The sequence below is a fragment of the Microchirus variegatus genome (genome assembly GCF_963457635.1).
Source record: "Microchirus variegatus genome assembly, chromosome: 13".
Taxonomy (NCBI): Eukaryota; Metazoa; Chordata; class Actinopteri; order Pleuronectiformes; family Soleidae; genus Microchirus; species Microchirus variegatus.
The window spans coordinates 18,130,902-18,145,328 of NC_139814.1; the positions used below are offsets into that span (position 1 = coordinate 18,130,902).

The window sequence follows — 14,427 nt, forward strand, 5'->3', positions numbered from 1 at the left end:
CAGCTACACCCACCACAGTACTTCATTTTCAGAATGCATCACCTCTGCTCTGGATACGCCTGTCGTCCACACTGGAGCCTCTGAACAGTGGAGACCTTTGAAAATGATGACGCAGTTTCCTCCGTTTGCTTCCTGATTGCTTCTCATCAGTTTGCAACTCCGCCATCACCTGATGAAAGAAATCCTTGCTCTGACTGTTGCTTCTATTCGGCAGGAAGTATTCAGAGAATTCAATGCGGTGAAGAAATGCACATAAATGGACACATGACTTACGTTTTCTGACGTGTTAGTATGGATGCGGAGTACTTCTACGACAGGAAGGACTGTTTTAAATTGTACTCTGAAAATGCCATACAGAAATGCAGTAGAAAGTTGTTATTTGACATTAAACAGCTCAGTAATTATTTATAGTAATTTAATCAAAAGGAAATTGTAAATCCTACCTTTAACCCTTTAACACCTAAAATGTCAACATGTGTGTCTGGAATTTTAACGCGAGTAAAGTTACCGTAATAACCACATTTTGGCTACTGCTCAGCTCCAGAAACAGTTGGAATTCTTCCAACAGCCCAAACTTTCGTGTAATTACCGCAATGAGAAATGCACTAGGCGTTAAAGGGTTAAAAATAGTCAGATCTGCAGGTGCGTCCACAAAAATACATTGTTTACATACTGTGTTACTAGCAAAATATCAAACTATGTGTCTGTACAACAGTGCAGCATATAGGAAATGCATTCATCGAGTCCCACAAAACTGAACATAGGTTTTATATTTTATTCCAAAACCTTCAAAATAAGTTTCAAGTTCAAGAAAGTAGAATAAGCTTAGACACAATGCAAAGCATCATATACAGACGGATAAAATACATTTTATATATTGCAGACAAGCCATGGTGGGTCTTACATATGTACAGGATGTATGTAAACTTTTATTTACAAACTTTTTTACATTATACAAAAAGCCTTGTTTCTGTTTTGTCTTTGTATATATATTTATTTATATATATATTTATATATATAGATTCTTCATATACTCCCCACTAGCATTTGTACTACAATGAAGAAAAAAAGAAAAAAGAAAAAAAAACATTTACATTATATGTCAATCCATTTTTTTTCCCTTTTTATATTACAAATGTATTTCCATAAAAATATATCTCTGTACAAAAAAAGTTTATTTTTTTTTATTCATTAACATATTCTCTTTTTCGTAGAGACGCGTTCCCTTTGCGGTTGCTTTCTTTGTCGTCACGCACAGACCGTCGCAGGTCTTCCTTCAAGAGAATGACACGCAATCGTCGCTATTTTTTACCGTCATGTTGGATCATTGAGGCATTTAAGGGCCATGTTGAGTTTTTAGGCGCAATGGGTTGCTTTGCCTTATTAATCTCACACGGATTCAAAGTGAAGATGGACTCGCCCGGCATAAAATTAATGTATGACGAACGACAAAACGAATAAGGGATCGTATTTAAAAAACTTCATTGCCATGGCAAACATAGAGGAATCTCTGTAAATATCTTTGCTATAATATAGATAAATTGGACATTCTGTTGAAATTCCATTTTTTCCCCTTCCCTTTACTGCACACAAACAAAGGAGCAGTTGTGGGATGACAGATATGTAGCACGGTATAATTCTGATGCACTCAGTGAAATGAAATACATTCAGTCGTTTTTTGTTTTTTTTGCGTCTACAAATCATACGAATCCACTCCGTTTATAGAATAAAATTCATCTAGGCTCTGAAAGCTTTTCAAAACACACCTCCCTCCCCCATTGGTAAGACTACTCCACGGGGTTGAATAGTATCTGGCAAATTACAGGGAATGGACCTGGAACACACACACACACACACACAGGGGTAGTCTGGCTTTTTCACGTAGCTGTCAACGGCGTGGTGACAAATGGAAGAGATTATAAATGATAGCTGATGCAGAATTATGTCAAACAGCATGACTGATGGATTTGTCGGGGTTTGCAGTCCATGTAGCGCGGTGAGAATGTGGACACATCCTCCAAACTGTGACTCAAATATATCGTAGCTGTGTGTTGTTTCATTAAATAAGAGACAGCGAGATGTGACGATGCAAATGAAGTTATGTCTTAGAATAATGCAGAGAGTAGGACTGTGTTCAAACTTCTGATCCATCCTGGACTCACTGATCTTCATTTTCTTACTTTCTTCAGAGAACTTTCTGGATTAAGCCAGCCTGGTTTAAAATAATCCCCATCAGCTGAGAAAACTACCTGCATGGATATATATAATCTTCAAGTTCTTCCTTCAAGAATTTCCTTTTTCAACTCATGAAAACTCACTCTTTAAAATTTAGCCTCATTCAAATTTGGTTGGATTTCATTTCTTTTCTTTGGTTAACACACACACACACACACACACACACCAAAAAACAACTTTAATAAGGGCAATAAATGAGGATGACTAAAATCATACGGCTACTCTGACAAGCTCGTTTATTTCCCCCCCAGTAAGATCTAACACAAAAATGCAAAGAGCCCCTGTTTCTTCACCGCAGCGTTAAGACTTCGAGGCGGAACTGATAACAATAACCGATCCTCACGCCGCAAACATAACTTCCCAAGCTCGATAAAGAATTTACGTCTGGATTTATTGTTGAAAACAGCGACTTAGCAGCTGATTTGTCACATCATGGGTTGTACCAAGGCACTATAATAATTCTAAAGTGCTGAGGAGCAGAAGAGGTACAACAACATGAAGAAAAAGAAAGAAATTAAAAAAAGAAGGTATGATTCTGACAAATGTACAATTATTTCTGTAATTCCTAAAGCCCTTGTTGGTATGAACAATCATAGTTTGTGTGAGCAAAGTACGCTCCTTATGCTTTTGTTCGTTGTGGCCAAATCCACAGTATATTCAAATTTAATTGGATCACTTCCATCCAGGGATCAAGGGGGGGGGGGGGGGCATCATGTCCTATTGCACCACATTTGGTTGTTTAATACTCGCTGCACTTTAATAAAGTGTCGAGCAATGTGTGCTAAACGCCGCCATGGGAGGAGCCACTCGCAGGAGGGAAGAGACCACTTTGAAGTGGCCTTAACGGAAAGTAGCCGGAATGTAATGAGGCTATTCACGCTTTCCTAAACATTTGGAACGATTTCGGGAATAATAAAAAGAAATAAACACACAATGCAACAGGCCGCATTAAAACTATGTGAAGTGAGTGCCAGTGTCTTGTAGGTGAAAGAAAAGCGCCCGGGGAGGGTTTGAACCGCTCCGTGAAAATCTCCAGGGTAATTCAATCGTTTCCTTTTTCATCAATTCACGGCCAGTGCAGGCAAGGGCCAGAAATATTCTATCTGTGGAGTCGAGATAAGCAAGAGCTTTAAAAGTAATAAAATTGTAAAAGCAATTACTGACCCACGGCGGAACTGATTGCAGGAACAATAGAGTGATTTGTTTCATTTGTTGAATCTCTGAATTAGGCTGTAGGTAACCGCTGTAAGTGACATTAAACAAAAAAAAAGGAGGTGACATGGAGGTGGACTTTGACGATGAAAGCTGCTTCTCCGTCTCTGCCCATATATTATTTTTACGTGTACATGGCCTCGAAGCAAAGTTTGGATGTTTTGATGCTGCTTTTGAGACGGGGGTTCTGTCCTGTAATGGTTTGCCTCTGGGATCCGGTGTGGATGTTGACAATGAGGCACAGCGCTAAATTAAAGCAAATGACATGTAATGTCTCAATTTGCTGCACTATTCACCCCACTCAGCCTCCACAGGACACACAGGTACGGTAAGTGGCGAGTAGCTGGTAGAAATGCAGTGGGTCTCGCACGCACACACACTGCGAGGGTCACACAAGCATTAATATTTTCAATCGCCTTCTCTCATCCGGGATGAATGTCATTCAGCAGTTCAGGTGGAGTGCTGCTGTCACTTCCTCCACCTCCTCCTATGTCAAACTTTCCTCGCGTTATTTTCTTTACATCACTCCCCCGTTTGCCACAAATGTGAAGAACGTTAGAGTTGGGAGCATTTCATATCAATCACTTCCAGTTAAATACACGGGTAGCAGCTATACACTTGGGTGAAGGAAAAGACCTGACTGTAATTTAGAGTGAAATCACAGATTTGTTGCTTCTTCACACTCTTCACACTTGCAGATTTTGTGTTCCTGTGGCCACGTTTCAGGAGCTTGTGCTGCATCTGGAGCTCATGCACAAGACATAATACTGTCGCATGTAGCTCCCAATCAGAGAAACACGCCAAGGTGGATCCAGAAATAAAAGTAAAGTCAAAAGTGGGGAATTTGACTTAAAACTGTGTCTTTTTAGAAACTAAAAATTATGGTTGATATCACAAAACATTATGATTCAGTCCAAAGACATGGATTTGTCTATCGTTTCCCGTTTCCTCTTTTCTCCTCGAGCACCACAGAACGACCTGATAAGCTGTAATCGACGCCTGTGGTGGAGCAAAACTGACAATAATAAACAACATTCTGACTCGGCGTTAGATTTTAAGGTGGGTTTGTCCAGCCACGCCTTCTCCACAGCCTCCCCGGACACAAAAAACAATGACACAGTTTGTATCCCTACAAACCATGGAAAGAGGAAGCACAGATGTAACCTATTTTGAATGTGTGCTGACGTTGTATAGTTTCATATACTGGTGAGACGTTAAAGAAATGTCATCAAATTACCTGGTTAACTCTTTGGGAAACACACAGGAGATCATTTCAGACAGATTGCAGCCACCACAAATGTGTGCATACACACACACACACTTGCACTCACACACACACACTCTCTTTTCCTCTTACCCGCATATACATGTGAAGTCACTCTACAAATTTTCACTAAGTGCTTTTTTTTTTTTTCACCAGCAGCTTTCACTACCTTTTACCCCCCGCTCTGTACGCAGCTGCCTCGGCTAGCAGAATTTGTATCCCTGCTTTCAAGACAAAAAAAGGAAAGGACTGAAGCTGGGGGGAAAAAAAAAGTAATGACAGGATATGTGTGTGTCTGCAACATGGCCTTCAAAACTCACTGAATTTTTAATTCACTCTCAGCAAGAGACCTGGGGCCTCTGATGAAACCTTTCAACAACCTCAGGAGCACACAGTTAGAGGAAAAAGCAAGGTTCTCAAGTACTCATCACGGAAAGCAAGCAGCATATAAAAAAAATAAAAAATAAAAGGGAACGTAAATGGAGAACGGAGAGAAGTGTGAATCGAAACAGTCCAGACTGTCTCTTCCTGACTCACAGAGGCCAACGACGGGCCAACACCTGCCTGACAGTTCGCTTGCACAGAGATCTCTGTTAGCTACAGGTCAATTTCTTGACTTAAAGTTGACCATTATATTCCCTTTGGGTTTAGGCGGAGGGCGGTGAGAAAAGTCATCACAGCTTTCCTTCCAGCAGTGTTCCAGTCCGCTGCAGTTTCAGGCTCAAGCGTGTCTTCGAAATATGGATAATGATCCAGAAACCATGTGAGGTTACAAAAAAAAAGCAATTTTGCTTTTGGCATTTGTTACAGTTGCTGTTTTCTTCAAATGGTTTCTTTTTTTTTTTCGTCTCATCCCCCACTAGTAAGAGCCTCCACCACTGGTGGTGTTTCTTGAAGGTATTTGAGCAAATAAAATAATCTTCATCTTGCCCGCTGCTTGTGGGACTATGGTTGTCCAGTGTTGGCAGGCAGGCAGACAAAGATGAGATGCATTTCTCCTCCCCTAAATGAATCAACAATGAATGAAAAGATCTAACAGAGCATGTGGGTGTAGGAGAAGGAGACATGGGGGTCATGGGGAGAGAGGGCCAAGGAGGAAAACAGTAAATGGAAGCAAATGCACATAGAGAAGCAGGGCAACAGATGTAAGTAAAAGAAAAGGGATAAGGAAAGACCAAAAATGGAGATGATTAAGATGAGGGAACCACAAAGAGGGAAGATAAAAGCATTAGTGTAGCATTATGCATTAATATTTTTCTAACAGTGTTAAAATTAAAAATATATATTCTATCTTTTGTGTAAATAAACCACATGGGAATCATTAATACGGGAGATACAGATCAAAGGAAACGCAGCAGAGGAAATCGAATCATAATCTGCAGAGGACGACTGAAGGACTGCATAAAATGTTTACTTAGAAAGTTGGATGCGAGTTGTTGCTCCAGCAGTTCTAATGTCGGGGATGTGCAGCTAATTCATGGAAGCCACAAGGTGATAACTTTAGCTCATTTTAGAGATATGTAGACCTAATTATGCCTAAGGCTCTCACTGGCTCATAAAGCCAGATGGCCTGGTAAAGTCTTAACTTTTACCTCTGGAGGAAGCAGTTGCTATACAGCTGTGCACACTGTGCTGACGGTGAACTCTGTCTCACTGGCCATGATGTCCGTGGGTTGGATGTTGCGGTCGTACATCGGGTTCTCGAACGTAGCTCGTCCATTAGTGTTCTCGTGGCCCACATAACCATTGAAGGGGACTTTGGGTCTTCTCCTGAAGAGACATTAATTAAGACAATTAACAGTGAGCGACGAGTGGACAACATATTAAGCCTCGGACGTACAACTACCTTATGTGAGAGCAGTTTTTCTTAGCAATAATTCACATGTACATTATTATTATACTAGATGCCAGGAGTCTTTATCTTTAATTATAATAATAAAGAGGATACTAGCTAGAAAGCTAACTAGATAGATAGATAGATAGATAGATAGATAGATAGATAGATAGATAGATAGATAGATAGATAGATAGATAGATAGATAGATAGATAGATAGATAGATAGATAGATAGATAGATAGATAGATAGATAGATAGAAAGAAAGAAAGAAAGAAAGAAAGAAAGAAAGAAAGACAGGTATTTCTAAGAAACCTAACTGAATGAATTGAAAGTATTCCAGTTGAGAGAAGACTGAAACGAGAAGAAGCTGTTTAATGGCACTTTGCGAGGCAGCAGTGTGGAGAAATTACCTGTGTTTGTAGAGGTACAGGGCAAAGCCTGCAATGATCATGGCTATAAAAGGCACTAAAATGGCTGCCGCCACTGAACTGCTGTTGGAGGCAAAGTTGTATCCTGGGTTGTCTCCGGTGGGATCTAAACTCTCTGCAAGAAAAAAGAGAGAATTGTACAATTAAAACACAAGTGAAATTAAATTAAGTTCAGCCTTCTGCTAAGAACTATAACAAACAGCTGTTAAGTCATATTCCCGTATCTTACCAGTGATACTTTATAAAAGCCAAAAGCTATTCACTCATTCCAGGTTCATTCTCTAATTTACAGAGGTACAGTATGATTCTGCAGCAGCAGTGGTTGAGTGACGGTCCACCTGTTTGCCACAGAGTGCCAAGAAAGGCTCCAATAAAGGACCAGTTGCAAACAAGAAGGAATTCAGTTAGTGGGTTTTGCTGTGTTTGCCAATCAACCCCCTGCTGTACAAGCTTGGGCACACAAAATAGATGCACAAACACACAAACACCACACTCACGGTTACACCGCAGCTGAGTTTAAATACGACACAGAAATGTTGACAGATTGAGTAGGATTGTTTCCATGACATCTATCCCAAGTCCCAGATTCATATTCCATTTTCTCACACGCACTTAATCACAAACACACATGAAAACCTGGCACCATCCCCAGTCCTGTGTTTTAATAAAGAGCTGTTTGCTCAGTCGGTGTGCTGTGGCAGAGTGGAAGTGGAGGAGGAGAGGGTCCTGCACCTGCTGTTCATTCAGCTACCACTCTCACATCCACTTTCAGGCAACTTTCTCATTGTAAACACACATTTAATCTATGTCAACCATGCTCAACTCCACATCCCTGCTTATGTTAGATCCGTTACTGCACCGACGCGTCTGCTCTTCAATCTGTTCCGCAGCCAATTTGGAATATGGCCATTCGAACTGGGTCTTTGGTTTTTTTAAAAGATTATGAATTCCGGAGAAATCTGTCTTCCTCACTCACATCATTGTCAAAAAGAAAAAAACCACATCAAAAAACAGTAGCATTATCCACTTAAGTGATTGTATTGATGAGTTGACATGAGGTCAATGTCCCATATGAGGACACTGTATTTTAAAGAGACAACGTTTCTGCGTCTTATAGTTTCCCACGTGTTTCTCTCTTGGCATGTTGTGTGGACCATCTTCATGGTTCTTTGTCCTAATCCAAGTGATTCCAGCCACTCTTGCAAGTAATTTTACCAGATTATCTCACCTCTCAGCAGCAATGTTTTATGTTGTCATCGTACTGTTTACGATATAGCCAGACTCTGATTACAGATAGCATCATCTCTATAACAAGCAAAAACGTAATGTGATTATATGCTCGTCCTGTTTTTAACACACCCGTTTACAGAGACAATAATATACCTAATCAAATTTATTGATCTTTAAATATGCATGGCTGAGCAGAAGAGAATTGGGCTTGTACCCCTGAGCAAGGTAATCTCTATTGCTCGTTGTTACTTGGACATTCTAAATGGACCCCAGACTCTATGAAATCAAATATGCAGCTCATCCCCTGTGGCGACCCCTAGAGAGGAAGTAGCCGAAAGAAGAAAAAAAAAAAAAAAAAGAAGAAGCATATTTAATCAAGGATAGTTATTTTTGTCTGAGTTCCCAGTTCTTGTTTCTTTCTATATTATTTATTTTGCTGTAATCATTTCATATTTAGGGGCTAATTGGAGACAATTCCATTCATCTGTTTGGACTCATATTCATATTATGAAAATGAAGCGTCTGGTGGCCAGCTCTGTGTATAGTGAAGCTCCTCTGTGGCTCAGCTCTGTTCACAGAAGCCTGTTCAATCTAAACAGTTACTTTAGGAGTTTTTACTGTGGTCAGGAATTTCTTATCATTGTTGGGTGTTTGCTTCTTGTTTATGAGCCCTTTATTTAGCCATTCTGGTTTCTGGTCCCACCCTAGTGCAATCTACACTCCTGTGATTCCATCTGAAGACACCATTGTCATCTGCTAGGTTTTCATGTTGTGTTCAGGTAAAGAGTCAGGAGACCACTTGGCCAAAATGGATTTTCACTCACCCAGTCTCTGGAGACCGAATTGGCCGAATCCTTTTCCTCTTACAAATCCCTGGTAAACAAAGGAGTTGGATGAGGAGATGTAGGACACCTAGAGAGATAGAGAGAGGAACGGAAAACAGATACTTTAACTGTCATATCCCGGCTCCAAAAAAAGAGTGTATCATCAAAGTGTCGGGAGGTGGAACATGCAGAAAGCGAAATATCATATCAAAGGAACTAAGAGGTGCTCTTGTGGCTGACATTTAATATAACGTTTTTCTGCCCAAGAGCACAAACACACTCAGCCGAAGCACAAACAACGTAGGGATGTTACACAAGAGGGATGCTCCAGTTTGCACGGCCCCATCTTGTACAAAAGCTCACAACTCAGAAATGTGCATGAAAAACTGTATATACTGTGACCTGCTTTGTTAATAATATCCATAGTGTTTGTGCAACGGTGGTGCCTGAGGTTGGGGGTGTGGGGGGGGGGGTATGGAAGCGAGGAGTGGAGCGAGGGTCTGTCGAGTACTGATTACCAGGCAATGATTTAACTGACATTTTAATTAAAGAGAAAACTCTTGGTGGGCTCTCCATCTCCCCAGAGTGACAAGGTTAGTGTGTATGTGTACTTTGTGTTTGTGAGTGAGAGTGTGATGTAATAGCATTGCAGTAACAAAGAGAGGTGTTGTATTGAATCTGACCCTGCGCTTGCACTTACATGTCCTTCCAGGGCCCAGTTGTCTATTTTGAACTTGTTGACGAAGATCTCCACAGGACCTCTGATCTGATGGACCTGCAGCAGGAGCTGAGCCTCTTCCCTCTTATATGTACCTACAGGAAGAAAAAAAAACCGGAGTACAGTATTATGGGAGCAACAGCTGCATTGAAACCTAATGGGATGTGTGATACAGATGTAATTAAATGATTATTATTGACTTCAAAAACAAAAGAATCCTATGAATTATTTCCATCAGCACTGGTGTTTTGACACTTTGTCCTCCTTAATACAAAATAGACTTGTCTGACATGATTATACGCTACTAAATAAGCACTGAACAAGAGATAATTTAATCTCAAGAAAAAGTCAATAAAAAGAAATGGCATCGCATGTCTTTATTGTACTCGGAGACTCTGTCTCCTAGCCATTGTTTAGCTATTACTGTAACAAGGATTAGGGTTTGATTCACTAAACTGTCATTCAATACAGAAAATGGAAATAAGAAGAAACAAAACGAGATGAGAGGAGTTTGCAGCCTGCTGAAAAAGAGAGAGAAGTAAAAGGTCCACACGACTGGAGGACAGCTGCAGGGAGGATTAGGTGAAACAGAAGTTCGGCTGTGAAGTGTTGATACACAAACAGGGTTTACAGAGAACATTTTGGAAGGAAGTGTTGTTGACAAGTTAGTCAGAAGCTGTTTGACCGTCACTAGGATAGTATTTATTTATCACAAATCAACAAAAAAGTAATGAGCAAGATTCCTTCGCTTCCACTTAACATCTGACTCAACGTCTGACCATCCTGTGTCGACTCCTTCCTCTGTATCTAAAAGCTGTGTTTGATTGTTCTCAGCTCTGAACTGTATTTGTGTCTGAAGCTCAAATAAATTAAAGTGTGTCTAAAAAAAAAAAAGATGTTAGTCGCAACTTTGGTACATAAACTGTCTGTGTGTGAGCAAACACCACATTTCACAACGCGGCTTCGTTCCGTCTGCACATTTGAGTCACACATTGCAAGTGTCAGTAGACAAATAGAGACATTTAAAGCATCTTCAGCTGTGTATTTGGTGCATTACGGAGGGTTTCACAGCAAGACGACAGAATATATTATGAGATTGACTCAAATCAAACCGCACTGCCTATATTCGTGGTAAATTGAGAGCGTGTCACTTGACTCACAGATGGGCTTTTAAACATTTACATTTATTTTTTTTATCTCTGCCGTTTACTCGTTCTTCTTCGCTGATTCAAGCATCGGCTAATGAATTTGGCCGAAGCCGTTCCTCTTCATTTGCGCAGTCTTCCCCTTCAAGATATGATAAGCTGATCTGTTCAGGCTGCTGGTGAAACATGAATAAATAAAAAGGCTTTTTCTGAGGCTGCAAAAACCAAACAGTGTTTACTTAAAATTAATACACTTTATATTATACTTAATATTACATTTCTGCCAATAAGCCCTCCTACATTTTACACACTGGACTTTTTCATGTTAAATTTCACAACAAACTACACTGACTAACTTTAAGTCAAGAGCGTGGTACTCAGTGTGTCGCTGTAGAAACTAATTTTTAATAGAGCGTATTGTAGATTGATAGCGCCCAGGTACAGCAGAGTGAAGTGTCCAAACTGTTACAGATGCAAATCCTTCCTTAATGATCACAGCTGCACAGTGATTATGCCACAGGGGAACAACAAAAAAAATAAAATGTCTGCTGTTCTGTGAGCGCAGCGATAATCTACTTCATGCAGGGAACACATTCATTCGCTGCTTCTTGTCCTCACTTGAGTTAGTCTCACAGATATGCCACTTGAATTGAAACAAACACAGGGGGACTTTTATAAGACAAAAAATAGACATGTGTGACAATGTTCCCTGTTCTCTAACTTCCACTGACGAAAAAAATACCTACCAGCTAGTTTGAGCTCTACTCCGCTGTGGTCTATGAGCGTCCCGTTAACACGGTTGCTAAAGGGTTCGAAGGCAGTGATGCTGAGCATGGCAGGCTGCTTCTTCCCCAGGTACTCGTAGGATCCCCTCCACAGAGAGTTCTTTGCAAATACACCACCAGGAACTGTTCGAGGGAAGAAGAAGAGATATATAAGTGTGAGGTTTTTTCAACTTGAAGAAATATTAGAATACTATTTTTTTATTTTCTGAAGGACCCGTGGACAGAGACCAAGAGTGTCCCACTAAATTGTCCAAGTGAACCGAGGCTGCCAAATCATTTGCTAAGTCACTTTGCTGATGAGAGTAGATTTACACTGAGAGGAGGAATGAATCAGTGATACAAGTACTACAGATAAGAAGAGAGAGAAGCAAAGAGAGTATTTCTTATTAGACATAGTGTATTGTAGATTAATATCAAAGTTTAGTGATAAGTCTGGGTTGGGAAAAAGTACAAACATTTTGAAATACATTAACAGTTTCTATCCACAGGATATGAATTGTGTTGTACCACTGAGTACTGAGGACACAAGATGTTGAATGCAGCTCCGCCTCTCCACCGCCCTGACCATAACCCTTAAATACCAGCACTTTATTAATTATTTATTATTTATAGTGCGCTTTAAATACAAAAGGTTTTGTAGTTATTTTAGTGTTCTGTTGTTATGCTTGTATTTTTTATGGCTGCTGCCAATGACTATTTTTCACAGTTTTTTCCAGAACAATCGCAATAAAGATTTATTCTATTGTGTATTAAAATGCAAATAGGATTATGTCTTACCTGGTAATTTGGAGGGTGGTTCCTGCACAGTTCCCACTGGGCTCTTACCACTTGGGCGATTATCAGCTGAAGAGCACAAAACCGGACATGAACACGAGTAAACATGTCTCAGGAAAAGAAAAGAAAAGATCAAACTTTTTAGTTTTAACTTCTGGATGTCACTAAAAGCACCTCCTGTCAACCTCCACACAACCAAACTGAAGGCGCCCTGCAACAGGACTTGACTAATTTTGACAAAAATCAGCCCAGGTCTCCCTGCAGGGCTTCAGGTAAGTTACAGACACAGTTTTTGCAGCTTCAAGGGAAGCAGTTTAATAATGCCTTACAACTCACAGAGGGCCTTTGCTCTCCTCCATTATAGTAAACATACACCCACACACACACACAGTCAGAGACAGACAAAGACAGGCACACCGACCAGTGGTTTACGAGCGCAAACATCACCTTGGATGAATGTATAGACACGAACCAGCACACATATGCACACACCGCTCCAGCCTTCAACTTTATTAGCTGACAGTCTTCCATCGGTGGCCCCCGCAGGCGCTGTTAATATCCCATATGTTCTAAGGCCACTTCTCTTTCTTGCCTTTCACTTTAATGGCATGGCCATCACCCTGTACCTTTCTCTTCAAACCATTAGCATTTGTCTGCCCTAGATAATTGTGTGTCGATTACTCTATTTTTTTTTCTTCCCTATATGTATTTAGGCCAATGCTTTGGGGGGGGGGGGGGGGGTGACTTAATGGCAGTCTATTTTTCTGCTAGACCTTGTTAACACTGCTGCACCATTTATAAGAGGTACTTCTGCTAACCTAATCAATGGGATGCATTGTGCTAATCAGGTTTAGATAGTCTGTGTGTGTGTGTAGGCTGTGTGTGCATGTCCAGGCAGTGTCATTTTGTGATGGATGGGCCATTCTACCGTGGCATGTGTCTAAGAATAAGCAACAGTTGGCAGAGCTATTCATCAACATTAGCCAAATCCCTACTTTCCCAACGTGAGTCACCACTATATCCAGCACCAGTACAGAGTACTGTAGACCCCACTGGTTTTATAATAAATGTGGCAGAGAGAGAAAATGAACATTATAAACAAGTGGGGAAAAGTTTTCAGTTTAGCACACCTGTGTCCTTCCCTAGGAAACTGGGTCATGTGAGCACTTCAATAGCATGCCATTTTCGAAAGGGTTAGGGCTTCATAAACGAGGTAATGGCCGCAGATACACACAAAAAAACTTCCGGTCAATGGGATCTTTAAGTTACAGTATATGCTACATTTCCATAAATTTCCTTCACCTGTCATCCTCCAGCTTCACTTAACCCCCTGCCTCACCAGGCTGATGCCCAGCACATCCATCCCTCTGCCAACTGGCCACTCATCCAGCCACACTCGCCTCTTAGGCGTCTTTGGGTCCATTCTGCAACCTGCCATTTAATCTTTACCCTTAGACAGAACCCATATCTCCCCAATAAATCACATTTTTTATCACTTCTAGTAAGGCTCATCCATGAAAACAGATTCTGACTAAAATCAGTAACTAATTTTTTTTTTAAATCATTTTAATTGGGTGATTTCACAATTTGTGACTGCAAGTAACTATTTCAGGAAGTATTTTAACGTATTCAATTTAATTGAAGTATGACAGTATAACCCCATCTGGCAGTGTCACAGAGCAACACAGATGACAACTAACTAATATTCCCTTATGTTGATTTAAGAGAACCATGTTTATACCTGCACAGAGAGGTGGTTTCCCTGTCCAGCTCCCATCGGACCTGCAGGTCCTGTGCTCTGATCCTCCAGCCAGATAGAAACCCGGCTGACATGTATAGATGAGCGTGTAGCCGAGGGACGGTAGTTCAATGGCTCTCACGTCAGACTGAGCCGGCAGCTCGGGTTGACTGCAATGGTGAGCTAGAGAGGAGAGGGATTGAAAAGAAGAGAGTGGGTTTTAGAGAGAGACGGGT

General features: G+C 40.7%; 1 protein-coding gene across 1 annotated transcript in view; it reads right to left on the bottom strand.

Annotated features, from left to right (window-relative positions):
* Positions 1–6,321: 6,321 nt before the first annotated feature.
* Positions 6,322–14,427, bottom strand: part of csmd2 (CUB and Sushi multiple domains 2) — a gene marked incomplete at both ends in the record, with an annotated part of 204,926 nt that continues 196,820 nt past the window's right edge. Inside the window, 7 exons of the mRNA XM_083900294.1 lie at positions 6,322–6,481; positions 6,960–7,092; positions 9,032–9,119; positions 9,732–9,844; positions 11,641–11,802; positions 12,457–12,522; positions 14,195–14,374. Of these exons, the coding sequence (XP_083756420.1) occupies positions 6,322–6,481; positions 6,960–7,092; positions 9,032–9,119; positions 9,732–9,844; positions 11,641–11,802; positions 12,457–12,522; positions 14,195–14,374 (902 nt within the window). The remainder of the gene's footprint in view (positions 6,482–6,959; positions 7,093–9,031; positions 9,120–9,731; positions 9,845–11,640; positions 11,803–12,456; positions 12,523–14,194; positions 14,375–14,427) is intronic.